At 42.0% G+C, this 27537-nt stretch overlaps 3 protein-coding genes across 3 annotated transcripts; 1 reads left to right on the forward strand and 2 right to left on the reverse strand.

Annotated features, from left to right (window-relative positions):
• Positions 1-1229: 1229 nt before the first annotated feature.
• LOC306979973 (high mobility group protein HMG-I/HMG-Y-like) lies at positions 1230-10404 on the reverse strand. Its single transcript, XM_079579161.1, has 6 exons — positions 10284-10404; positions 7522-7707; positions 6221-6304; positions 5746-5793; positions 5623-5661; positions 1230-1819 (listed from the first exon to the last, which is right to left on the reverse strand). The coding sequence occupies exons 2-6, from the start codon at positions 7624-7626 to the stop codon at positions 1751-1753; spliced, it is 345 nt and encodes a 114-aa protein (XP_079435287.1). The 5' UTR covers positions 7627-7707; positions 10284-10404; the 3' UTR covers positions 1230-1750.
• Positions 10405-13413: 3009 nt separating this feature from the next.
• mst1 (macrophage stimulating 1) lies at positions 13414-24167 on the reverse strand. Its single transcript, XM_079578700.1, has 18 exons — positions 23928-24167; positions 22998-23142; positions 22771-22886; positions 22533-22647; positions 21535-21671; positions 20386-20506; positions 19540-19658; positions 18122-18296; positions 16905-17035; positions 16660-16762; positions 16449-16585; positions 16340-16372; positions 16151-16265; positions 16000-16077; positions 15392-15538; positions 15193-15299; positions 14726-14865; positions 13414-13743 (listed from the first exon to the last, which is right to left on the reverse strand). The coding sequence occupies exons 1-18, from the start codon at positions 23974-23976 to the stop codon at positions 13582-13584; spliced, it is 2130 nt and encodes a 709-aa protein (XP_079434826.1). The 5' UTR covers positions 23977-24167; the 3' UTR covers positions 13414-13581.
• A 70-nt stretch (positions 24168-24237) lies between these two features.
• Positions 24238-27128, forward strand: abhd14b (abhydrolase domain containing 14B). The gene is made up of 4 exons (XM_079578701.1): positions 24238-24376; positions 25639-25853; positions 26073-26314; positions 26578-27128. Exons 2-4 carry the CDS (start codon positions 25640-25642, stop codon positions 26755-26757), a joined length of 636 nt encoding a protein of 211 aa, XP_079434827.1. The 5' UTR covers positions 24238-24376; position 25639; the 3' UTR covers positions 26758-27128.
• The last annotated feature ends 409 nt before the right edge of the window (positions 27129-27537 follow it).

The raw sequence follows: 27537 nt of genomic DNA on the forward strand, positions 1-27537 counted from the left end.
GCGATCTGGATAATTGATGAAAGATAATGAATGTACCCACTGCTGACTGGTCATTTTTAGTACCAAAGTTTGCCATTGAACACACCTACATATCCAAATGCATTGAGTTGCTATCAAGAGATCAGCATTTGCAATCATGAGAGCAGGCGTACCTGAAAATATGGCCGGAGAGCGTTTACGTCAGCTGCAGCCTTTCACGTTTTCTCTGAGTATGTGTGTATGCAGGCGGTGCGTGTGTGTGTGTGGAGTGAGAGTCTGTTCGAGGTACAGTGAGGTAGAATGACAGGTGATACTGAGGCTAAGGTTCACGTGAGGTCTTTTGTATCGAGGCAAATCTGGTCAAAACACAACATCAGAACAATCATCACGACTGAGTAGACTGGCAACATGCTCCTGAATAGAATCTGTACCTGAGGTTTAGCAATATTTCAAAATAATGTTTCAATCAAAAATGTTTTCAAAATCAGGGTGAAAGCATATAACAATACAATCCTGAGTCTGGTAGAATGACAGGTCAACTACAAATGTTGACTCCAGCAAATGTGAGAGGTTTGGTTTAAAGTACCCTTTTAAAAATACATTAATAAACCTTTAAAACTTATGTCAGTATCCCTTTGTAATGTATAAAAAAGGGCCACGTGTGTATAACATTTCATAGTAATTAAAGCAGTACAAAGTAACTCATGCCCTAGAGGCCATAAGCGCCACTGCAGGTGTCGTAGCAAGTTGCGTTTTTTACTCCTTAATTGTCCGTCAGAGTAAACACTACGCTGACAAAAAAGACAAAGGGAGAGAGGGATATTGTACATCCAATGACACAATGGAGATCATTTTGTTCACTCAAACTTGGCTGTAAATACCGTTTAAGTGGCGCTAGCTTTGCCCGTTAGCCTGTTAGCTTCTTCCTCGTGATTCCATTAGTGTGTATTGGTGACACCGACCCGGCGGCAGCGAAGTTGCAATTGGGGGGGAGAGGAAAACCCCTCCAATCATCCCATTAGCCCTTGTATTACCCCCAGAGGGACTACGGAAAGGATATATTAAGGTAAAAAAAAATACTTAGTACTGCTTTAAATCACCTTTGCTCAGGCTTTTTCTCTTTTTTTCTGAAAGAGTAAGTCGAGAGAGTCAGAGATCCAAACTTGACAAAACAACAAGCTGAATGTTGATGATTATGGTCATATGAGAAATAACGAGCGAATCTAACCGGTAGAAATCTAAAAACAGTATATATTAGAATTTTTCTTTTTTTACAGTACATTATTTTGGGAAGGGTTGATGTTAAATTTTGTCGCTGCCTTGTTCATTGTCAAAAAATAATAATAAAATAAATCAGGTTTAGGGCCTTTCACGTCAAAACCAAACCTCTCGCATGGTTAACAGTAAAGATAGTAAAGACTTCAGCGCACCTTGTTTATTCTGTAGCATTGATACGGATGTCAGTGTCGTTCAAGGGGTTGAGACACTTTGAAAAGAAACTAAAAAACAAAATAAATGTTTGGTTCCTTTTCCCCCCCCTGCACCCGCCTCCAATGTTAGCCCACAGCTCCCACCCCTCTTTCTGTCGCCCCTTTAGCATACATGTGGGGCGGCACACATCCCAAACGTTTCAGTATAAGTTTATAAGTGAAAAGAAACCACAATATTTGCGTGTGTGTGTATGTGTGTGTGTGTGTGTTCCTGAATCCTCGTCACCAAAAGGAGGTGTGGATGTCCCGTTTGTCGAGGCCAAACCTTGAGGTAGAACGGTCTACTGATCTTCCTCTGGATCCTGAGACTCAGACTTGAGTTGCGATGGACCCTCCTCAGACGACTCCTCCTGAAACAAGACCGGGACAGAATATTTAAATTACTTTTGACGATCGTTTCTAGTCTTGTGCAGGCTCTGTTATAATGCAAAATTCATAATTGCCCTGGGGTAAAGTGGAAGTGTATCTGCCAGTCTTATAGCCGGAAACGGCTCTGTGACCTCTATTAGGTAGGTTTGACTCAAAGTCTGAATGTAGGAGCCCTGACCCCAAAGAAGAGCCCATTGTCCAAGTTTTAGCTGTGGGGGAGAGAATCAGGGAAACCATACTAACTGCTCAGGACTAGAACCAAAACCCTCTTGCTGTGAGCAATATTATCAATGTGCAAACTAGGGTGACCATGACGGTCCCGAAACAAGCCCAGACTGTCCTGAAAATGATCCTAGTCCCGGCCTCTGTTAAGACTGATGATTATAGAACCCTCAACAATAATATTAATAATACCCCCCCCACACACACACACCCGATCCTGGAAATATACAGTATCGGGTATTGATTCCAAATATCCGATACAGAACCAACACTGGTTTGGCTCGTTCACTCTTTTAACACAACTTTTATCAACTTAATCCAAGTGAATATGGACAGGCTGAACCTTCATTTTGAAGCTCTAAACCTGGATAATTCCATTGCTGAGTAGGTTTTAGCCTCTGCAAACTAATTTTGTATCGCCATCCGCCATAACAGCAGCATGCTAATGCTAGCAGAAACTAATCAAGGCTGGGACAGAAACTATGGCTGGTTCTCCTAAGTAATAAAATAATATGTTTATGTTGATGCTACGTTGCCAGCAAGCTGAATTCTCGCCGTATTTGTGAATTTACAACACACGAGAATTCATCTTGAACCGGTTTCACCATTCGGACGAAACCAAAATTGGTTCTGGCAAAAAAGACACTAATTGTGTTCTTGATCCAATCAGCAGCAAACGCTGCTCCAGACGTACGACCTCTCTCCGCACCATTCTAGCCGGCGCGGTCCTAGATTGATGTCAGCGCAAATGTCATTGTCACTGGAATATCTATCTGGCTCTTGCCAGGTTACTGTTGATGGTCTGTGTTTGTGATTTAGTTTAAGAAAAGAATAAGTGATATATCATATATGCTCAAGTTGTAATGATCAGATCACTTCATGTTATGAGGTGTTATTGTAACTTAATAGCTTGGCATGTGGCCATTAGCCAAGGATATTTAGTGAAGAAAAGTCCAGTGATCCTTACATTTCAAACCTCTTGAAATGTAACATCTCGCTTGCAAAATAACACAAGTGAATTTCTTAATTTGTGAGATCAATAAAGTCTTGTTACTAAAAGACCAATCTCTCTTTTGCTCACAGAAAGCTACATTTATGAAAGTCTCTTGGTATCAGATATCGGCAGATACTCAAACCAAAAAAGCTGGATCGGTGCATCTCCAGTTGCAAAGTACGACTATTACTGTTGAGATTAATCACAGGGATACATAAATGAGTGTGTGAACGCAGTGGTCGGGACTACGTTAGGAAGAGACAGTTATGTCAGGAAACTGAGAAGACACAAGCAGCGAAGCAGTTGTATCAGATTTCCTCTCAACATTGACTCACTCTTCCCCTTTATGTGCGTGTCTCTAACGGTTTCAGTTCATGTAGCGCTCGACTTCACTCAGAGGAGGGAGAGGATGCAACAAGGCCAATGCAGGGATCAAGACAAGTGGTTCAATATCGTTTTTTTAAGAAATGTTGTGCAATCTGTTTAACAAAAAAAGCTGTATGTCTCAATTGCTTCACATCTGGTGGCACAAAAGGATGTCTCGAGGTGAATCTGAGAAATAAACCCAGAAGAAATCATCAAAGAAGGCACAGTGCATTTTGCACATACTGCAGACAAAGCTGTACAGGCCACTTAAACTACAGCTCTTATTTGTAGCTACATGCTAGTTGTACAAATGCTACATGACCCAGATTCTTAGACTAATTTTGTTTAGATTAATTTCTTAGTTGTGCAATAATAACAAGACTGTATCAAATTGTAAAGTATTTACAAGTTGTTGTTTTTTAGCGGAGGAAGTCAAAAGGTAATACAGTATATACTGAAACTACCCACTGTAATATTGTATAAATTTTGATCTGGCAAGTTATCTTGGTTAATTTGTCCATGTACAACTGTTAAAATTATTGAGCTTTTCATCATTAATCCAGGGACTACAGATGCAAATAAGCATTCACGCTATGACCTGGCACCAAGTGTCTTTCCTGGCTTTGTCTTGGTCAGTGGATTATTGTGCAGTGTGCACTGTCCTTGTTCAAAATATCAACAATTGTAAATAAAAAATACAAATACAAAAGGCAACCACAAGGAGTCAGTATAGGAACAGTTTCGCTGTCAATATGAGAAATAAAGACACTGTAGTGTAATGGAAAAGTTTTAAGTTTATGAAATTAGATTGTCTTGGTGAAACGTCGACTATAAAGCCACACAGTGGAACATTCAAGGTTGAATGATGCCAATTTACAAGATCAATTGAACTGTCATAAAATGTACGCAAACATGTCAGCATTACCTGCTAATGCTCAGCAAGACGCCAACAATGCACTTTTAGCAGTGGCTGAAATGTTAGGCGTTTTTTTTTTGCAAACAAAGACACAAACTGATTCTAATGTCCCAATCCTTCATCCTTCAGGTATATGTTTATACATATCAAAACTTTTATGGAGCAATACAGTCACGACTGAATAGGATTGCTGAAACTATGCATACTTAGATGCACAGCGACCAGTGGTCTTTTGCTGTGGCAATATGCCGAAGGACAAAACAACTTCAATTTCACTATTAAAACAAAATCAGGTACAGGGCCTTTCATTTTACTATTAATCTCTGTCTATTATTGTTTTGCCTTTCACTGTATTCAATTGTATAGAGCTTTATGCTTCACTGCAACAAACAATGGTGAACACTTACTTTACTAGACAAGCGAAAACCTGTCTGTTCACCTTTATAACTGTCTACTGCAGGCCGATGTAAAAAGCTTTCTATGATTGGGACATTGCAACAATGATTATGAGCATGATCTCATAATAATCTCAGCGTGTTCCAGCAGGACTCTGAATTGTTGTTTTACTGTATTACAAAAATAGGAATTTCACCAGTCATATATTGGTGCATACTGTTCGAAAAAATAAAGAACATTTACAACTAGGCAATGCAGTTTAATGCACAACAGCAGAACTAGTAGTAGCTGTAGTAGCTAAAGTAGAAACATGCTACAGCCACTGTGTTTTTGAAATATTAGTCCAAGTATTACGTTTTTAAAGCACTGAGGGTTTGAGAGTAATGCAATGTCAATTCTCCTTATTTACTGTGCATGTAATAGAATTGACAACCAAGCTAATTTGGGACTTTGAAACAGTACATACACATATACTACTTTGTTCTGAACGTTGTAGGGAGTTGTAGTGCCAGCAAATGCTTTACTACAGTAATTAGAAATCTTTTGGAGCTGGTCTTTTGTCATTTGTATAGAGGCTTACTGAATACTGCATACTGAAACTAAACACGCTTTAACCAGAACTGCTTGGGACTTTGTATTTTAGATATGAAATGTTTTCTCAACATGAAATGAGATCATCAAAGTAATCTCAGTTGACACAAAGCGAGACTTCTGTTGAACCAGAGACTACAGGGTTAAAATCGCCAACAGACTTCTTTCTATCTGAAACGCTGGTTAGGTTTTAGTAATCTGTTTATGTGCAAAAGAGCTTTCAGTAAAAGCAGTGGAAAAGTCATTCAGAGAGAAGCTCATTTAGGCCACAAACGGTTTTAAGCTTTCACTTGTCTCACCTGCTGCTCTTCTGCTGCCTCTTGAACAACTTTTTGAGGCTGCAGGAGAAAATATAAAATCAACCAAACAAAATAAAAACAATTTTCTTAATAATGAGGAGAGAGGGGGAAATTGGGCCATACCCATTTTCTTGGCCTTCCGCGTGGCCTTCGCTCCCCAACAGGCTCTTTCTAACAACAAAGCAGAACAAATATGTTACAACCATAGTCCATAGTACCATAGTCACAAAAATGATGATCTGTTTTTTTTGCAAATGAGCTGTATGTTTGTTGTATTCACACGGTGCATTAAGCATGTGAATCATTCAAGTACCAATAGTGGTAACTGGTGATTAGTAACAACAACTTTACAATTAAGCACCTTACTTTTTGATAAATACTTTGAAGATCTATATTTGCTGATGCAGTTTGACAGAGGTTTATTCGTTCTGGGTTTGCCTTCAAAAACCAACACTTGCACAGCTACGTCTAACAACAGGAATAGAAAGTGTTGTACGTGACTGTAAATGGCAACTATTAATTGACCTCACTTAATATGTTTTCCTTCCTCTATTACTGATGATAAAGTTTGTAAAGTAGTAGAAGTTTTGGACGTAACCTTCAGTGCAGTTCGAGGCCCTTTGTTCTTGCTGCCTTTGGGCCGTCCCCTCGGCCTCTTTGGAGTCGGTGGTCCAACAGGCTCCTGCGGCGATAGGAAGCAATAACTCAACAACAGCAGCCCATACAGTCACAACAGTTCAGCCTCAGTCGAGAAGAGGGGATGGGTTTCAGATAACACCAAAATAACAAAAAACCTTATCCAGCGCATGAAATGACACACGACATGACGACCAAACACCAGACTTGGTAAATTACTCTTTTAATCTCACTTACACTGTTGAGATGAATAATAATTAGGTCGATTACTATAATTATTATTAATACAAACACCTACAAACACCACCAAAAGCTTCAATTATGATAAAAATAAGCATTGCATGTTCTTTTAATAATAATAATAATAATGGCTTACACTTGTATTGTGCTTTTCAAGCCCGTGTTACCAAGTTTCTCAAAGCACCACACTATTCATTCACTCCACACTTAGTGGTGGGAAGCTACTATTGTAGCCACCGCCGCCTATTGGGGCAGACTGACGGAAGCGAGGTTGCCAATCCTCTCCGAACACTCTCGTTAATATTGGCCTTTCGCACAAAGAAATGACTGGGGGAGAACATGCAAACTCCACACATATGAAGGCCTGTCCAGGGATCGAACCCGGAACCTTCTGACTGGAAAGCACAAGCACCAATGGGTAACAAGGTTTTATCCTTACTCAAAATAAGGCTTTGCACAACCAAAGAAACACCTCCTGTCTTATTGCTATGAGGCTTGAAAAAGACAGTGAGCAAATGTCAAGCCCTGCCTTAACTGTGTTAGCGAATGGACCCACAGTATTAACACTATGAATAAATGGTAACTGGTCTCAATTATAGGATGACAGGATATTGCCACTTTATTATGGTGAAAAGTACCAGAAATTAAGGAGATATTAACCAGAAACCCGACGAATTGCTTTTCTGTAGTGGGCAGTTAAATATAGCAGGATAATGGATCTTTAGTACAAATGAGCACAACATTGAGGTGCTAAACTGTAGCGTGTTTTATTGTTTCCACTGCATTGTCTGTGAACTTGCATCACTCCAGATTATGAGTTGTTTTGGTCTGGAAAACATGCCTATTGTCCATGTTTTGGATTGATGGGCGAATGTGGGGAGAACGATACAAACTTCTAACAGAAAACCTGGGACCTCTGTGGCTTTTCCCAACTAACCGTATAGTATAGTGTACTTTATCTTTTGCTTTTAGCTAAAGATTCCATTTCAAAGCAGCTACTATAGTATTAGTTGTATACTGTACCTGCTGCTGTTTGCGAGGCCGCCCCCTGCCCCTGCGCTGAGGTTCGGGAGCGGACGGGACACCGCTGGTCTCCGGAGAGGGCTCTTTGGTCCCACTGTCACTCATGATTGAGTCCTTCACAACGTCCAAGCATCAAACCTGAGGAGCGGCCCAGAGGAGAGAGGGGCTAAACCCACAGACCAGGAGCTGAGGACAGCGAGAGGACGTGTTATAACAGGATTATAGAGGCTAGGCGTGCCACATCAAGCATAGCAACATCATGAGTCCAAAACGAGTGGCAAGGCAATGAGTGATTTTGCCACTCGGTTATGCACACAATAGTATATTTGGGTCATTCTGGTACACGTCAGCAAAAGCATTAGAAGATGAAGATGAGACTAAAGGAGGCGTGAGCAAAGGGAGCTGCGCGGGAGGGAGAGGAAGGAGGAGGGAGCTGATCAGTGCAGGACACCACGCTCTGAAACGGGGACAATCCCAGGAGGCGCCGCACTGAAGACAGCCAGGTTTCCTCCAAAAACATGGCCGTCGGGCTGGCCCACAACGGCGGCGGCTCAGGACAAACCCGACACTTGAACTATATCGTTGTACAATGACAAATAAAGCACTTCCTTACTTATACATCAGGACTGTAGCTACAAGTCTATGGGCCTATTATAATGGTTTGTGACCAAAGTGTGAATACATGATTTAAACGACTAGTCTGACCATAACGGACTCACGGAATTGATTGAAGTCACTCGGGAAGCGTGGGAACTGCGTGTAAGTGTTGGCTGTGGCCGATTCGGAAACATACACATCGAGCTCTGGCAAATGCAGAGAAACATGAGAGTGGAGCGCAGGCACTAAAAGTAGCACAGATATTCACAACTCAATCTCCCGATCTCCACAATGTGTCCCCCCATCTGCCCTCTGTCTGGGAACACTGCTCAGATGCGCCGCATGAGTACGATTGTCACAGGAACAATCAAATACTTCCTCAAACTACAACACAAAACAACAAACAAATAATTATGCTTCAAGTCTGGAAATATTACATGCCATCTACATTAGTAGGATTGGGTAAGTAATAAGACAGCAATGATAAATGTCAATTTTAAAAGACAGCTTGTAAAGGGATCGTCCACATCTTTTAGCAAAATAGCCCAATTTGATGAAGCATGCAAATGAAAAACCGAAACACATTTTGCAACATAAAGCCTTAGCTGTCGACCAGGGGTGTCCAAAGTGCAGCCCGGGGGCCAAAGTGCGGCCCTCAGACCAATTTTTGGTGGCCCTCTGCCTTCTTGCTGAATCGGGACACATCATCAGAGATGGACCTTTTTATTTGAAATGTAATAATTCCACACAATTCTAATCAAACAACTAACCTTTTACTGTGAGACAGAGCTGGCATGAAGGTTTTGAGCAGAAATAAAGGTGTGGGGCGCAATTTAAACCTCTGCTAGTCAAAGGTTTTGCGGCACTAACCACCGATCTATGGCCCTTCACCCTGTGTACGCTTCAGTATGCGGCCCCACAGGAGAAAAGGTTTGGACACCCCTGCTCTAGACGTGTACTGTTAATCGGTGCAACAACCCTTGGCCATGTCCTTTATGTGTGCACTTAAGTAGTCAAGAAGAGCACTCCTACATAACTTCAAAAATGTGGTTACTGAGAGCAAAACTGTACCTTAGCATTTCCCTTTTCATTAGTTACGGAGTATCCAGTGGAAATACCACAGTGTTCACAGAATTTCATGTGTCAGGATACCAAAACATGAATCAAACTTTTACACAGATGACACTAAGTTTTCTACTTCTAAACTTCAATCCGATATGTTGGTCCTATTGAGAAAGTGTAGGCTCTCTCTTCATTGATGCACAGCTCAAGTGACAAAAAAGTAAATATATGGCATAAATTTCCTTTTTTTTTTTTTTTTAAGTTTATATAATAACAACAACAACTGTGAAAAGGTTGTAGTATTTCGCTATGCTGGTTGGGCATAACCATTCAGGAATGTGCCAGGCGCTAATTGCCAACACAGCCTATCAAAACCACCGCGTTCAGGCCGGAAGTGTGGGGGTAATTCAAGAAATGTACGTACTCGAAGAAACCATTAAAAAAAAAAAAAGAAGAAAAAAAAAAGAAAAGACGCACGCCGTTTACGCTCGCATATTTCCAACCCCGTACAGGACGAACGCAGCTCGCGCTCAACTCCAAACTGTTTTCCACTCAGGGAACGGTACTCAATGTACTTTTTGCATACGGGCGGTAAATCCAATCATAAAAAAAAAACACACACACACACACTCCCGTTACGCTGGCGAACGGGGCGCGCGGGACATTCCACGGGCTTACGAAACGCAATAGTTGTGGTTTTTGCTCGAGTTTAGAAAGTCTGCGGCACATGTTACAGAAGCGAAACGGCAGCTCGAGAGGTTTAAAAAAAGTCGCTGCGCGGAACAACATCACCCCGTGCGTTAAGCTCTGCGTTCCCCTTTTTTTCGGGCTCCGGATCAAAAATATGTGGCTCTCGCGCAGCCGACGGAACGCGTAAAAATCGGCGCATAGTTGATTGAAAAAAAAAAGGGGGGAGCGAAAAGAAAGCGAGGGGACAACACAGGTGCAGAAGCTGTTCGAAACGGCGGATACACTGAGGCTGTAGGGCTCCATGTTCGTGTAAAAAGGCTCGTCTTGTTCGCGAGGCACTAGCGCCCAATTGGCGAGCTCGCGCCGCGCATAAAAAAAGCGAGCGTAACGCCGGACACGCGAAGGCGACTTACCTCGTAGCAGTTTCACCTGAACTTTGCAGGGCTCGGATCGGCTCCGTGCAACTCCGAAAATGTTTCAGCGTATCGGGCGCCTCATTGGTCGGTACGAAAGGGTAATCTCGCTCCCTCCCCTCCCCTCTCTCTCCTAATCGGAAATGTGTGTGATCCCCCCCTAACGTCGAGTCACGAAGCCCCCCCAATTGCAGCGCGGGTGGGTGGGGAGGGAGGAGAGCAGCAGCAGCGGCGGTAGAGTAAGGGGGCAACATTGCATACTTTCTCTATTAAAGCATGTTTCAAGGAAGAACTAAAGGGTGGGAGGGTTTCGAGGCGCTGGACCCCACCCAAAAACAGAGAGCGCACCGGACCACCCACTTGAGAGGAGAGAGAGAGAGAGAGAGAGGGGAGACAGACACACACACGGGAGTAGGTGGAAGGAGTTCTGCTGCCGGGGTTCCCAAGATGGGGACCGGGGGACCTGCCTGGGAAGTTCCCCGCGCACCGAGGCAGGGAGAGGGCATGGAGGAGGAGGAGGAGGAGGAGGAAGGGGAGGGGAGGGAGGGAGATATCGGATCCGCGAGAAGCACAGAGCGGTTCCAGTCCACGCTGATGTTATCTGACCTACACTGTTACGCGCCGGAGTCATACAAGTCACAGACGCGCTTTCGGGGGCGCGTCAGGGGCCAAGCCCAGTGTCCGTGCGCGTGGAAGGAAAGAGACTCTGCTCACGTGCTTGAAGGAAGTGGAGAGGCTGCTTTTGGGCCTGGCACACACAGACAGAATGTAGGAGATGCAAATGTAGCCATAATGGTTCCTTATAGGGTTTTATCTTGCATGCAATTAAAAGCTTAATTGATGAAACATGATTTGATTGAAAAAGAGGGGTTGCTTTTTAAATTATAATTGAAAAAGGGCATGTTTATCAAATTAATATAGATTGAATGTAAAGTACAACATATACAGTAATGGTAAATGGTCTATAGTGCTTTTCTGCCTTCATTAGGCCCAAAGCGCTTTACATCAAGGGCCCAGTCTAGTCTAGGCCGTCCACATGCCGTTGCCATTGCATGTAAAGTATTTGTCTGAGGCTAGTCCCACTTTAAGCATCTGGACATAGTTTTTTTTTTTTTTTAGTCTGAACACAATTTTCTCCTGTTCAAAGCGGCGAAGTTCTCGGTTTTCACAATGCAAAAGACAAACGGAGAGAGCTTCTTTTTTTGTGTGTGTGTCTTGATTTCCAAAACTATTTCAGACTCAAAGAAAAAAAACACACAAATGAAAAACACACACATTCCAGCCCTAATGCCCGAGCGCTGGAGGAGTCATGTCAGGTGAGAGTCCTGGCAATGGACCAAAACATAAAGCTTCATCAAACACACTCCAGTGCCTCCAACTGCAGGACAACTGTGGGTGGAATCGCTGCAGGTTCGATAGACTGTGCTCATATTCATAAAGTTTATTTGGACATAATGGTATGGTTTATCATGCTACTGTTAAAGTATAAGGAAGGACATTTCTTTGATCCACAATAACATCAGAAAAGTCAAACTCCAGGAAAGAAACCTTTTACTTTTGTTTTCTCATGTAACGCCACATACATGAAGCACTAACAGGCCTAAACTTGGTCTGCATGAGGATTAACCATAACTGTAGTTGAAAACAAGGAACAACCCTGAGGAGAACAATGCAAGGACTGACTAAACTCTTTTTCCAAACTGAAGATGACTGGATGTGATGCACGCGCCGCAGAGAAACACTGGCCTGTTATAAAAATGTGTGTGTGAAGTGTATCGTCTATGGCTCGCACAACTTCCTAGAATCCACATCATTGAATTATTGAATTAAAGATAGATTTTGTGAATAGAATGATTTTAGCCTTTTACTTGCCACTATTTCACGTTATAACTTCAAAGCAAAAAGGGTTCATTATTTGGTCAAACATCATTCTGTCCAAAGCTGAAGGAATAAACTTTAACAAATTTGTTGTGATCACCTGGGCGATTGAGTCTCTGGCTGGAGCCTAACCTGTTGCATTTCAGTGCGGACGACAATGTAAAAGGTAATGGGCAGAGGAAAAGAAACTGAATGGACAAGATTGAAGGGGGATGGTGCTGGGGGTGTGTGTGTAAAAATGGTTTTGGTGTGTCCAATTCTCTGATGTTGAGGTTTGTTTAAGCTGGATTCCGTTGGCTCATCAGGACCGAGTTACAAAAATCCTCCTATAGAAGTAGAAGGAATGTGCAGCGCATACAGTTCTGCATAAGGCACAAAGGCATGTCTTTTGGAGGAGGTGGGGGATAGGCATCAAAAGACAGAGCAGAGGAGGGATTTCTGTCCGGGAAGCTGGGGGCAACGGAGGCATTTCAGGAGCTCCATTCACGTTCACAGGGCCAAAGTGTGTACGACAGAAGGGGAGAGAGAGAGAGAGCAAGAGAGAAAGCAGAGAGAGAAGAGAGGGGAGAATTTTTTCGAGACAGGGAATTTTGAGGGAAAACTGAAAAGCAAACTTTCTAAACATGGCACATTTCCACACATTAAAAAAAAAAAAAAAAATGTTTCAGACTTTTCTTAGTTTAGGGTTCCCAAGTGTCAAATCCAACTTGCAGTAAATGTTTTAGCATCTTGAAAGTAGGTCTCTTTCAGTTGATCATAAGAAAAAGTTTAATATTTAATATGCACAACCTGAAAGATTGTAAGGTTACGGTTTGATCTTAAATCATATCGCGCTTGTTGACAAAAGAATGAACTCGTGAGGAAGTTAAAAACTTGCAATACCCATTCAGTCCCACATTAATTTCACTCTTTAAATAAAACTACCTGCAACCCTAAATTGGTATATTTTCATAGAAGAGGGGTTTAAGTATTGCTTTTAAGAATGAAGAAAACATTTTGCTCTAACTTGCACTAACTACTGTACCATTTAAAAACTGTGGTTGGAAAGGATTGCTCACACTTTGATCTCTTTATATGTCAGTATTTATTAGAAAATGAGGTCTACAAGTCATAAGTTGCTTATGAATTACTCACCATTACAGTGTCACAGTCAAGGACAACTGTCCAAATGTTTGCAGAAGTCAATAAAAATTAGTGTACATTAAAAAACACGACTAACTAAAACACCTAAAAACATATGCCCTCTTGAAGCATTAAACTCGGTTTTATATTTCTTGTGAATGGACCGTCCACAGAACTCGGAAATGTTACAGTAAAATATGGAAATAAGTTTTAAAAAATGCTCGCTAAAAATGTAGCGTCACCACTTTAAGTTTTAAGAACATCCCACATGCATTTTTACTCAGTCTCTGGTGTCGTTCTAAGCCATCTCCATGACCTTCTTGATCCAGTCTACGTAGACGGACACGCGGATGAAGATGTTGGGTTGTCCTGGGTGTCCACAGCGCCTCATGGGGATAATCACGCCCTCCAAAACCCAGCAGTCCAGATTCTGACACGCCAGGGGTCCTCCGTAGTCCCTCTGTGAAGAATACACAGAAGACACGCCAGTCCAAAGTCATTATTTGTCTTTGTTATGGCTGACTGTCACTGCTCACATTGGGAAACATCTTGCAGTCTCGCCTGAACCATCGCCATACCATTATCCGACTACAGGAGAGCGGGTGATTTATTGGGTCTATAAATAGCTTGGGGCGCCTTTTCCTGGGACAGTTTTGATTGCAACAAACGTTGTCAAATTCTTGAAGAGTTAGGCCGAGTTGCTAATAAAAACCTCAAAGGGCCGCTGCTGTAAATGTTAAAGAAAAGACCGTTTGAATTGCAGTGGATTAGTTTGTATTCGTCTACTGTAAAACATGCTTTGGATAGGAGGTTTTGATTCTAACCAGGAGCATTAAGAGTTTGCATTCTTTAAAGCACACACATGGTGAGAGCATGCATATTTTTAGACATTTAACAGTTGGGATCTTTTTGACAGTTCTGGAATCTGGATCTGTGGAAAAAAGAAAAAAAAAAAAAAAAAAGGGGGAAACCCTTTTTACATTAAAGCTATGCAATCTTTAAACCACACTGTTACAATATAGTCATTTTCTAAATTCAGATTAAAGGTTTAATACAATAATTACAAGTACACACGCTTTGTACCACAATGTGCAGAATCAATTTATTACTGATGAATTGAATGGACAAAGGCTGCAACTACATAGGGGATAAAGTGTCCCATGTTTCCATCTCTAATGTATAAACCACAAACATCAGAATCTTCCAATGCTGCTCAGCTCAGACACTGACAGATAATGAAGTTGTCGGTCAGCCATTCCTTTTTAAAATGTCCATTTGTTTATTAAAAGTAGTTACACATTATCATTTGTCCTGTCCCTGGAAGCCTAAGATGAACCGCACATCTCCCATTTTAAGATTAGATAAACAACAAACTCAACATTGACTTAACATTATCCATTAACCAAAACAAACGTATGTAAATGCATTGGGCCGGGTCATACCTCGCAGGCGCCCACTCCACCCTGGAAAGAGCTGGTGCACATCTCGTTCTCCCGGACTCGCCCCCGGAAGTATTTGTTGCATTCGCCGTTGCTCAGAACTGGAATATGGGCCACATTGAGGACGGTCTCATTCCCAGTGCCTTCAAAGATGGAGGCAGATGAAGATCACAGTTAGCCCCTGAAGCGCTGACTGCAGATGTTATTAAATAGATGTGTATATAATAGTAATGCCATCAGTCCACGCTTTAGCTCAGATATAGGTCTTCATTTAGACTGAAAACGTTACAGTTCTTGGCAATTGCTTAATATGAAATGTGATCGTTTTGTTATATCTAAATATTTGCAACATTTAAAACCGTGAAGAATTTCATGTTGTCAATCATGGGGTCCTGCACGGCCCCTTCCTGCAGGCAGACATGCTGAACTACCAGTTGACGTGATATGCTTTTAAACGGGATTACACTCGCCTTTTGTCTCACCCCATCCCGCAATCTCACACATCGTCCCCTCCGCCACAATGTAGCGCTCTGGAGGGAGGCAGATCTGAGAGACACGCTCATTAAACTCCGCTGGGCTGCAGAGGAGGAGAAAGGAAATCATGTCAGAACTGGCTGGTCATGCTTCTTCATACGTGTACATGAATGCTGAGGGTTGGATCGCACGCACTACTCGAGCTGCAGCATGACGAGCTGAGACTCCGACGGTCCACATACAATTTTGGTGAGAGGGATGGTCTGGACTCCGGGCTCATCTGCAGCAGGGTCCCGAAATAAAGTCCCCATAGTAGCGGAGTATCCCGGCAGATCCACGTAACTGCAAACAGGTTGCACTTTCGGTAATTCACTTTAAAATGCCACATTCCTATTAAACTATAAGTAAGAACAGCATGAAACTAGACGATTGAAAACATTTTCCTCTTACTGACAATTTCGTTAGACAGTTGTATAATGACAAATAAATAATAATTAATAACAGTCCATAAGCATGGGTGGCACGGTGGCGCAGTGGTTGGTGCGAGTGTATCACAGTAAAAAGGTCCTGGGTAACTTGTGTCATGTGAAGCTATACAAATAAGCTTCTCTTCCACGAGTAATTTAGTACGAGCTGCATGTTGTTTGTGAAAGTGCAATTCACTTTTGGACTGGCATTGCATAACCGCTTTTATAACAACTTTATAGCCACAAATGTACATTAACCAAGGGAAAAAGTAGCTTTACATCGTGTAAACAGACTCTGCTCATTCACCGGGCTGCATTAAGTGAGGTAATGTTTACCAAGAGGAGAAGCACTGTTTGGTGCTGATCACCCATCTGGGGTTAACCAGGGACCCTCCACAGAAATGCTGTCCTTTCCTGCACATAATGAGGTGAGAGGTCATTCTCAAAGAGACCGAATGTTTTACCGGTTAATCATAAACGCGCTCACCTGTCCCGCAGGCTCACGGTCCAGGGAGAGTTCCCAGGAACTCCTCCCACGATTCGCAGCCGGGACACGGGCATCCGATCGTCCCTCTTCCCACACTCGCTGAACTCTACATTCACTGTTCAAACAGGATTATTACAAAATTAACAGGTTTTTATCTGTGACTTTGTTCTAGTATCCTGAGAAACTGACCCACTGTCTCAGTCATTGACATTCTCTCGCCGGCTGAAACCAAAGAGGCAGATTTATCATTAACCGCAGTATTAGAGGCTGGGGTTAGTCTGCAGTGAGGGCACTTTACCACACTGTTTAATGGCGCAGTAGTCGAACTCTGTTTTGGGGTCTGTTGTGTAGCACCAGGGTCCGTGCTGGTCACCATCCGGGTTTCGACAGAAGTTCTCAGTCAGGTTGGCCTCGGGGTGAGTCCTTGTGTTGATCCTGGAAATACAAACGTATACACTTTGTGTCCTTTAAACCCTACACATAAATAACTTTGAATGCGATTAACTTACCTGGTCCGGTGAGGTGTGTTGACGCTCCACTTCTGGCATGTGATGCCTTTACGCGTTTTTCGTACTGATCCTTTGTAGTTCTTTCCATTTTCATGATAACAGTCTGCACCAAAAGACCTTAGTAATTAATACCAATTTTGACTTTGCTACAATACATGTAATGAGTGAGGATATTAAAATCAATATCATTAGAGATTTGGACTTAAACTGTATGTAAATAATATGGTAAAGTACAACTGTCAAACCTTCAGCCTCAATGTCGTCTGCGCAGCGTTTTATCTGTAAACACAGGGCTGTCCTCACCCCAGGCTCTGACGTGAAGCACCAGGGAGCTTCAGAGCCATCTGGGTTCCTGCAGTAGTTCTCCTCCAGACCTCTGAAATATTGACCAGTGCTTTACATTAGTATATCAAAAATCCTCAAACCATGGCGGTAAACTACAGGAGCAGATCGACATATGGTTGGCCTTCTTTAATGCATTTGCTTATTTGGCTGGGACAGTTGATGTTCTTGAACACATTAGCTGATGCACTGTGGTTCTAAAAGAAAAAAAAAGAAATGATCTGATCTGATGAAGGCTATGCCAAAACGTGATCTTGAATAAATTCACTTTTTGACATCGGCTACAAGTGTGTGATGCGGTTTTGATCTTCCTCAAATCTGCACCTCTGTTGCGACTTTTGGTGTGCGTTACTCGTCTTCTCACATTAGCTGATTGCCATTATCTGTCATGGTCTGTTTACATGAATGAGTCCAATCTCCACTTGTTGCACATTTGCACTCAAACGCATTCAAATCCCAGGCCAGTGTTCAGAGACACCGGAGGCTCACCCGATGACACAACAACAGTATGGGCTTGTGAGTGAACGCTCGTCCCCAAATTGTCACTGAAGCCACCACAGCCACGAGCAGGACATAAGATTACCAGTAACTTAGATGGAACAGTCAACCTGTGGTTAGAGGGAAACTATTACAACCAGCCACTGCTGCCCCAAAGCAATAAACATCTACCACAATGTTCTACCTTTTGCACGACTGAAGACATGAGTGAAAAGCTGGTAATTGCATGAGAAATGGCTTAGTTTATTATTCATTTCACATCCTCTTTGCCACTCAGATCATGACAGGCTTTTAATATGACAGCACTAAACGTCCATCAGCCCCTGTCAGGAACTAAAGCCCCCTTTTACTCCTTCAACATATTAAATAGATATTCTAATAAATAAATACAGACTTGAAAGTTTTATTTGAGTGTGGACATTGTTTGGAAAGGTTTGCGTCACAACAAAGCACATAAGTCAGAATATAATACATACTTTGTCTTTTATTCATAAAAAAGCAGCTTCACAGATGTAAAACTATGACCAATTCAGGAAATATCCTTTCAGATGAATAGAAAAATAAGTAGAAAACCATGAATACCTGATTTGCACTGCTAGAATATAGTAAATGGGGGTCTTACTTGCACTCGTAGGTGCTGGGGTAGAAGGGGTGCACATGGGGGTACTGGGCGTCCCATCTCTGGCAGGCGATCCCGGACGTGGTCTCGTTCACCTTCCCACGGTACTCCTCTCCTCGGCCTCGGAAACAGTTTGTAGTGAAGCTGGAGCGCTGGCGCGTGTCCACTCGCACCTCGGCTACACACAGGTCAGGTTTGAACAAAAGGTTAAGCCGAAACTCAAATACATTCTGTCATGATCCTTTAAACCTACACTTGAGCTAAGAAAGGCAGGATACGCAATTAAATAAGCGCAAACGTACACACAAGTAAGAAACCCAATCAAACGGCACACATTTATATCAACTTCTTCAGTCTCAATCTGGAGTCCTATCAATTTAAATGCATTTCTACGGCACACCACTAGAGGGCGCTCTGTATTCATCGCTTGAATTTGTGGAAAACCCAGTGTTGCCAGTTCTTTGCCCCTTATGTTGAAATCTTGGACAAAAACTGATACGTTTGTTTTGAACCCAATGTTGGTCAATCTGAGCAAACATAGCTGCCGATACAGAACAACATTTTGGGTTGATCGCATCTAAATACATGGGCCACAACATTAAATATGAGTGCTACTTTAAAAATGCTCCAGTGCCAACACATCAACACAGTTATGCAGTTTACTTTTCATTTCCTCTTCTATTACTATGCATAATGCATAATAGATAATTTGTTACTCTCCCATGAATACAATAATACTAACTGCTGCCCTTACGACTGATATGACAAGGGATAAATGTGTAAACAAGACTAAAAACCCACAAGAACAGTGAATGTCCAATTAAGACACAGTTAGTGAGGGCAAAGTGTCTACCATCTGGGAAGCAATTTGACTTAACTACTAAAGGTGATCTTTCTAAATGCAATTACACTTGAAGATAATGAGACTCCCACAGTTAAATAAGGTCTTCTTGCTCCACAGGAACCGGCCCAATTTAGCTCCCGTCTCCTGTGCTTTAAGAGGCTACAGTAATGACACACACAGCTTTCCAACGCTCATTTGTTTGCAAGACAAACTTTAAGGTCATGTTTGTCGCTAATGATGCAATACTACTGTAGAGACAACGTAGAGGTCGTTTTTACTCAAGTTTAGATACAGTGTAATTTCTGTTGAGCAGCAACAGGTAATTAACCCTCTTTTGCATTTGATGACAAGTCACTTTTACTCAGTTGTGCTCCTAGATACTGAATCCTAAAATGACGACATGATGACAGAGCAAGTAGTGGTCATCATGACGGGACACGCAATAAAGAAATAGCAGCAAGTCAAATGAGCAGCAGATTTTTTCTCTTGTGTAAACGCTGTATAAATGGTACAACCTTTCCAGGGGGATGTCACCACATTTTAGAATCAGCAGAGTCCGTTAATAATTGATACTCACTGCACTTCCTGATCTCACAGTTCTCCCTCTCCACCTGGGGGTCTGTGGTGTAGCACCAGGGCACGGGGGATGCGTCTGGGTTACGGCAGTAATTATCGTCCAGGCTTTTATCTGGATATCTGACAAAGAGGAGACAGATCTCACATGTAGGAAAACAATACTCCTGGGTTGTTAAAAGAGTCTGTGGACAGAAAAAAAGATGCTAAACAAAAGTAATGTGACACCACCAATACCCAGATCAACATTATGACCATGAGGTTCATGTTGTGTTAAACAGTGATTACCTGGAGCAAAAGCAATCTGGTTTTGCAAATGTGTTTAAAGAAAGAAAACCTTTATAACCTTGCAGTTTTAAAACTTATAGTTAGATATTCTCATTAAAATTGTGCGTTTTATGATAACTTGTATTAGTGCTTTGTACATAATGTAATAATACCCTTGGGGTTAGGGCTTACGATTAGGGTTAGAGTGATGTCTTATTACATTATGTACCTACAAATACATATTATTCCATTGTGTATCTAACCCATAGGTACACGTTATTACAGATTGTTACAGAGCATTGTACTAAATTTAGTAGGTATAATGTATCAAGGGTACTTAAAAATAAAGTGTTACCAAATAGAATAATAATTATGCAACTGATGTTATCCTTCTGAATAAGTCATATTTCCAAAAGCATTAAAACTCTTCATATGCACTTAGGCAATCTCCACTTCTTCATCTCAGTGTTTCTGTTCTTTTCACAGATGCATTATGACCCACCTGAGGTCATAATGTTATGGTTCGTCATTGTGTGTATACAGCCCAGCAATGTGCATTTGTGAATAAAAACATGGGCAGTACTTTTCCGGTTGGTAGATGTGCTGATGTGGATACTGCTGGTCCCATCTCTGACACTCTCGGCCACTCACTGCGTGGTCCACCTGGCCACGGTAGTCCTCCCCATTACAGGTAATACACACCTCTGCAACAAACACATTACAGCCACTAGTAGCACAATGACATCCAAATAAAGTCTCATCATTCAGGTTCTGTGTATTTTAATTAATTATATTTACAGCAAATAGCAAGGAACATTTTAGACGCCACTGAAATATGACCTACAAGCAGACTCTATGGAGAATGGACATTTTAAATAACCTTTGTTTAAGATTGTACAGTTTAAATAACAGCCGTCTCGGCTGTCTATCCATTGCAACCATTCAAACGCAGCTCTATGACATCGTTTTGGGTTAGTAAAGTTATACTACATTTAACTCACTCTTAGACACAGAAAACATTCAATATTCAATAACCAAATGTGCAAATAGCGCCACAGCTATTTATTTCCCCCTTTTTAGTTAAAGTTCGTAGGGTGTTGCTTTGGTAATGGAGCAGAAAATGGGCTCTTGGGCATTATCACACTGCTTTACACATCCTCCCACTTTTCTTTTTATATCGATAATAAAACACAGCCAGGGGAAATGACAGCTAATGAACTACACTACATGTAAAGATGGATGAATGAACCATAAATACGCTTTGGGTGGGTGTAGTTTAGATAGATATACTGTTGTGTTCTTGGGCAAAGCACTTCCCCTTGTCTCTATGTCAGAAGTCAATGTCATGTGTTGGACCAGAGGATACGGTGACTGGAGATGTTGGAATAGTAGAAGTGCATCCATATTTTCAGGGCTGGCCCAAGCCAATTATGTGCCCCAAGCAGGATTGAACATAACCTTAATGAATATGGCGTGAATGAATAATGACAACAGTGTAGCGCTTTGAGAAACTTGGTAATACAGGCTGTGCAATAGAAGTGTAAGCCATTATAATCATTATTATAATAGAAGTCACAAAAATCTAGAAAGAAACGGTCATGTGATGTGTAGATAATAAATATTCCATTGTTATTCATCCTCACTGTAATCACCGCTATCTGGATGAATCCAAATCCTAAGTTTGTAAAGGAAGAAAACAATGTTCCAACACCAATAGGTCGACCTTCAGTACCGTCTTTGCACTCAGGGATGTTGCAGCTCTCGTAGCGCCTCTCTGGGTCCGTGGTGTAGCACCAGGGTCCGATGCGGTCTCCGTCCGGGTTCCTGCAGTAGTTCAGCTCCAGACCGTTGGTGGGAGACGGAATCCACCTGAGATCATGGTCAAGAGTTAGAGGTTTTAGTCATTACAATTTGTACAAATTATGTAAAGGCTTTGGTTTTAAAGAATCTATCATTTAGCACCATCTAGTGTTCAAACTCTAATACAACAACTCCTCAAAATGCGTTACTTAAAGTGATAGTCTGTAAGATTGCAAAAGTAGACAGGCAGGTTCACAGGAAAGCTCGTCTCATTGGTCAAAGTTATGGCCCCAGGGATTCGGATTAGTATAAAAGTATAAAAAAATAATTTAATAATGGTGTAATATTACTAGTACCGTCATACTGCGCTGAATTATACACAATCTATTCAATTTGTAAAACATTGCAGAACAAACAAACTTTCTCCCACTGTGAGTTAAACAATGTCTACGTCTTTCGAGAGGGGATACAGTATATCAATGGTCCGACTCTAGCTCTAGTATTTTATGATGCAGGGGAAACTCCAGGCTGCCCTATGCGCCCCCCAACCCACCAAAACCCACAATATTCCAGTCTGGTACGGTCGTTAGGAGGAAAAGCTTGGGGAATGAACACTGCTGTGGAAACATGGGGGTCTGTCCAGCCACTTACTGTGCCAGGTATAGAGCTGAAGATTGTAGAGCGCCCATGAGCGTGAAAGTCTACAGTCTGCATTTAGAAACACGAGCTCGGGCCCACAAACTCACAGACGGTCATTTTAATGTGAAGCTAATAAGTGCTTCACATTCTGTTATATTTATACTTCATATAATCACTTCAACCATGAGGGTAAATTTTCCTTTGAAATGTCTGCACAAGAGTAATCATCAAAACTAACATGCCAAGGATTGCATCAGTTTGTGCCAACATGTTTTAGGGAACAGATCCAACCTGTGATCATGGGGGAACTTGGACCACCACTGTTGGCAGGTCAGTCCGCTTTTTGTGGTGAACACTTTCCCTCTGTAGTCCTCGCCTTGACCCACAATGCACTGCCTCACGTACACTAGCGGAGAAGCAAACGTTTAACAAATGAAACATGATAAACAATAAATACACTCACCACATATACAGAGGTTCATCAATCCAACTTCAAAACTATACACGAAACATACTGCAAAAGCCAAACCTTTCTTCTCGTAGAGGTCACAGTTCACGTTCCTCTTCACCTCCGCATTGCTCCCGTCTCCGACCCACGGCAGGTGTTTACAGGTGACAGTTGGGCGGCTCTCGAAGTTGAACGCTCTGAGGGGGATTCAAATCTTTAGAAAAAACTTTGGCTGTGCTCTTGGACTCTTTACCCCCGGTCAAACCCACATCTACCCCCCTGCCAGAGAGTGTACACGATGTGGTTACCTGCAGTCCAGAGACAGGGCACAGCGAGAGGCGCAGCTCTCCAGAAGCACCCCTCTGTAGGTGATCGTCCGAGCCAAGTTCCAGGCCGTGGGCACCAGCTCCCGGCCCTCAGAGCGTTGGAAGTTGTTCAGGGCACTGCGATAAGCTAAAAAAGAACGGACATAAATACAACAGACTGGTGCCACTGTCAGACATGGGCACAGGCCTACTCACATATAACCTTTGGACCAACACATGAATTCAACACAAGATCATCAGCAAACCATGTGCTTATCCCAACTGAAATACAGCACAGTGATACTTCTATGCACTAAAGCAGAAATATTGCATTCATTGTTTCACCATCATTTAACATTTTGTCTTGAAGCCACAGTCACGGTCTGAAATCATCTGAAATCATGGGGTACGCCTGCTTGTTTTGACTGAAATGTGGCCTCATCAAGCATATTTAGAAAAATCACTTGTTTTTAGGGCTGTGCAATTAATCGAAATTTGATTATGATTTCGATTACAACAGTAAACTATTACAAAATTAGCATTATTTCATGGCGCTGGGATGGCTCATGCATTTGTACTTTTATGACTGTCCAGAAAACAAAGTGTCGTGTAGTGTTTTGATTAATAAATAAATAAAGATAGACTTTTTTTTAAAGGCAACAAATAATCGTTTGAATAATCGTGATTTCAATTATGACAACAATAATCGTGATTATTATTTTTTCAATAATCGAGCAGCCCTACTTGTTTTTATGAAGTTCCAAAAGTATCTCCACTCTTTGAAAGATAGTAGAAATTATCACAGGTCATAGTCAGTGCTGCCCTGTTTGTCACATCCTCTCAATATTGTCAAGTAAAAATGCATAATTTAAGGACAGTGACTCGACTATTACAAAAAAACACCTTCCTAAAAGAACAACACAGGACACTTACCTGAGCTCACTTCCAACACGATCAAAAAACACGTGAAAACCAGCTCCATATTTAGTTAAAACCCAACCGTGAAGGCGACATCCACAGACCTGAAGATCAGTCTTTTGTAAACCCACAGCTGGACGTGATCACGCTGATTATCGGTGCGCGCGCACAGGCCCACGCGGAGGCCTTTACTCAAACAGACCTCCAGAGATCAATATTCGCATTAATCATTACTCACCAGACTCCGAGAAGGCCTTTTCATTCCGTCCCTGTCAAAAAGGAACATGTCAGTGCAGATGTCACCTCAAATGCTGCGCGTGAAGCGAACACCAGAGGGCGCTAAGACGTTTGGGGTGTTTTTCCGGGACATTAGCCCTGCAAAACCCGCGGTGCTTCATCTCAGCGCTGGGAAGTCCAGTTTAGCGCAGTGGTTTCAGCGCAGTCTGCCTCACCGGGGGTCCGAGGTAAGCGTCTTCACGTGCGGGGGGGAAAAGTGCGTCAGAGAGTGAAGCAGATCCTTCAAAATGCAGAAAAGGTTCTTCTGTGGACTTTGGTCACGCTGCTTGGAGTGAACTTTCAGCTGCAGAAGTGAGGCCTGACTGCACAGCTTTACATGATGGAGATAATGGACTTTAATGTGACTCAATAACTGCACTTTTGTTGAACACACATTGTACATCGGTGAAGGATTTGGAGCTTTCCATTATAGGAGTGAAGTGGCCAAAAGGGGCGTGTCCTATAGCTCGGCGAACTGTTAAAGTATTTGTTCTTGACTTGAAAGCAGGAAATGACATATTTTTAACCTCGTAGCCCTCACCTGAACAGACCACGTCTTCTCCAGTTTGGCTTTACTCAAATCTAAAAGCTTCTGGGGGAAGAAAGCGTGGAAATAGCGGCAAATCGAGAAGGAAACGAGGATGAAAACACAACAAAAAAGTGGCAACAATGTAAAGAAAAAGTGGCAAAAATGCAAAGAAAAAAAGACAAAAATGTGATGGAAAAAATTGCAAACATTTGAGGAAAGAGGCAAAAATGTAAAGAAAATGTGGCAAAAATGTGATTAAAAAGAGACAAAAATGTGAAGAAAAAAGGTGATGAAAAAGAGACAAAAATGTGAAGAAAATGTGGCAAAAATGTGATAAAAAGAGACAAAAAAGGTGGCAAAAATGTGAAGGAAAAGAACGACAAGTGACGACAACAAGGCAACAACATAAGGAAAAAGACCCATTTACATCAGTTTTGTAGGTCTTAGCTTTCAAATGAGGCATTTACATTGAGTAAAGCCGAACTGGAGAAAATGTGCTCGGTTTTTAGCGGTTGCAAGTAAAATAAACAAAAAAGAAAGTTATGATATGTACATATCACTACATAAAGTAAAAGTAAGAGGCATTTCAATTCAGTTATGGAATGAAATTTGCTTTGTCCTCCTCATTTGCGGGGAAAACACTGTGCATCTAATTGTAAAAGCATTTGTATCAATTTCATGAACTTGCAGGTGAGTTTTGTTGCATTTCTGTGAAAGTGACTCAGTTGTGAACTGTGCTCATAAACATGTTAGTTGAGGTCCAAACTCAACAGTTTATTTTCTGGTTTCCTCTTTTCTTTGAAATGAAATAAACAGGTATAGGGCCTTAAATGCATTAATGTGAGACTCTTCAAACGTGTGATTAAGTGTTTGTTGCATTTGTAATGTGACTATTTTATGTTGAGTGTTTGTTGTGTGCAGGATGTCTGAAGTCAAAGTGACAGAGGGCAGTGTGCAGGTGGGGGGCTGCGGTTCTCCTCTGTTCTTCAGACAAAGTGAACCTGTCAGTGGGGAGCCCAAACTGTCAGTGCTGCTGCTCCACGGTATTCGCTTTTCATCAGAAAACTGGCTCAAAATTGGCACTCTGGAGGTTCTGGCCAAAGCAGGCTGCCGCTGTGTGGCCATAGACCTGCCAGGTGAGTCTCTACATCGGTGTCAATACTGGTCTTCTCTACAAGAAGTGTCTCACACACAAACGAAGCAGAACTGAATTCACACCCATAGTAAACCAGCAGGACTGAACATTACTGTGCAATAATTCATTTTTCCAACGTGATTGAAACTTGCAAATTGAGAAAAATGAGAACAATGTACTGAACTCCTTGGACGTTTACCTGTTGCACCTGTGTTGTCAGGACTTGGCCAGTCTAAAGCCGCGGCGTCCCCGGTGCCTGTCGGGCAGCTCGCCCCAGGACAGTTCCTCAGAGATGTGTGTGAGAGCCTGGATCTGGCCCCAGTCGTGATCATCAGCCCCTCCTTAAGTGGGATGTACTCTCTGCCGTTCCTCATGCAGCATCCCTCCATGATCCGCGCATATATCCCTGTGGCTCCAATATGCACAGAGAAGTTCAGCGCTGAGCAATACCAAAGTGTCCAGGTGCAGGCGGACGATTTCTCATTTATTGTCATATTAGCCATTCCTTTCTTTTCATAAACTCTAAATGAATGTCTACCCAAACTCTACACTATTATATTATAACACATTTGGACATATATAGATCCTGTGCACTTCACAGAAATAGTTCAGTAATATTTCTCTTTTTTGAAAAAGTGAAACCCCGGCTCTTTTCTTCTTCAAACGTGTGGTGAAACGGAGGACATCTTTAAAATCCCTTCAGTTACGCTTTCTCCTTCTTTCAGGTCCCGTCCCTGATTGTCTACGGGGATCAGGACTCGCAGCTCGGGGAGGTGTCGCTGAACAACCTGAAGAACCTCACCAATCACAGAATAATTGTGATGAAAGGGGCGGGACATCCGTGTTACCTGGACGACCCGGACACATGGCACAGAGCCCTCATAGACTTTATAGCAACGCTCTGATGTGACATTGCTAATCTATAATCAATTTAGTCCGGGATTGATTTTTGACTGATTATGTTAGACGTCGAGAAAGGCTGAAGTATATCTCAGAGTAATAGGTCTTAGCAATGGGGGAAATGGTTCTGATTCTTAGACACTGGGGGGAAACTAGGGGGCAGTGATGCGTCCCACTTTGATACACTAACATTTACCAAGCGTTTGCTCACGTGCTAAATGAGTAGCATGTACCAATATGGATCAAGAGCACAGTGATTTACCAAAGCTTTTACTCATGCAGCATTCTCTCATTTGCATATCAGATTTGGGTGCAACATGCCCACAAATATCTGTATGATAATCAGTTATTAGCAGGTAGATTGCTATACTCTTTAGCAGAAAGTAATTGTGATGATTGTTAGCAGAGGCTCTCAGACAATAACCATTTTCCAATTTAACAGTGCGTTAATCTCCTGCTATTTGTGAAAAAAAACAACACACCACACGGTGAAATGAAGTGAAAAATATGAACATTATTTAATAACTGATTCTCTGTAATAAACAATTTGAAAATATTTTACAAGGAGTCACAGACACAATATTTTACAAATTTTTGCCCTCTTCTTTTTTTTTCCAGCTTCATCTGTACAAAAGAATGGAGCGACATGGACTTGGTGTCCAGAAAGAAGGAGCTAACCCATAATCACACCCACACTCACAGACACACACAGCATTCACACAAGACCCCATTCAGAAGTCAAAGAAACTATCAACATTGCAGATTTCAAACTTAACAGTGCTTTA

The sequence above is a fragment of the Gobius niger genome (assembly GCF_951799975.1).
Source record: "Gobius niger genome assembly, chromosome: 20".
NCBI lineage: Eukaryota > Metazoa > Chordata > Actinopteri > Gobiiformes > Gobiidae > Gobius > Gobius niger.

Bases quoted from the DNA above. Each gene is read 5' to 3' on its own strand.
- LOC306979973 (XM_079579161.1), bottom strand. From the start codon at position 7,626: ATGAGTGACAGTGGGACCAAAGAGCCCTCTCCGGAGACCAGCGGTGTC. The intron at 5,662-5,745 runs GTATGGCCCAAT...TTTCTCCTGCAG, and splicing joins GCGGAAGGCCAAGAAAATGG to CCTCAAAAAGTTGTTCAAGA. The intron at 1,820-5,622 runs GTGAGACAAGTG...GTCTTGTTTCAG, and splicing joins AGGCAGCAGAAGAGCAGCAG to GAGGAGTCGTCTGAGGAGGG.
- abhd14b (XM_079578701.1), top strand. From the start codon at position 25,640: ATGTCTGAAGTCAAAGTGACAGAGGGCAGTGTGCAGGTGGGGGGCTGC. The intron at 25,854-26,072 runs GTGAGTCTCTAC...CTGTGTTGTCAG, and splicing joins TGTGGCCATAGACCTGCCAG to GACTTGGCCAGTCTAAAGCC. The intron at 26,315-26,577 runs GTGCAGGCGGAC...TCCTTCTTTCAG, and splicing joins AGCAATACCAAAGTGTCCAG to GTCCCGTCCCTGATTGTCTA.
- mst1 (XM_079578700.1), bottom strand. From the start codon at position 23,976: ATGGAGCTGGTTTTCACGTGTTTTTTGATCGTGTTGGAAGTGAGCTCA. The intron at 16,266-16,339 runs GTCAGTTTCTCA...CTGTTTGAACAG, and splicing joins GTCAATGACTGAGACAGTGG to TGAATGTAGAGTTCAGCGAG. The intron at 14,866-15,192 runs GCGAGTGTAATC...CCATCTTTGAAG, and splicing joins GGGATGGGGTGAGACAAAAG to GCACTGGGAATGAGACCGTC.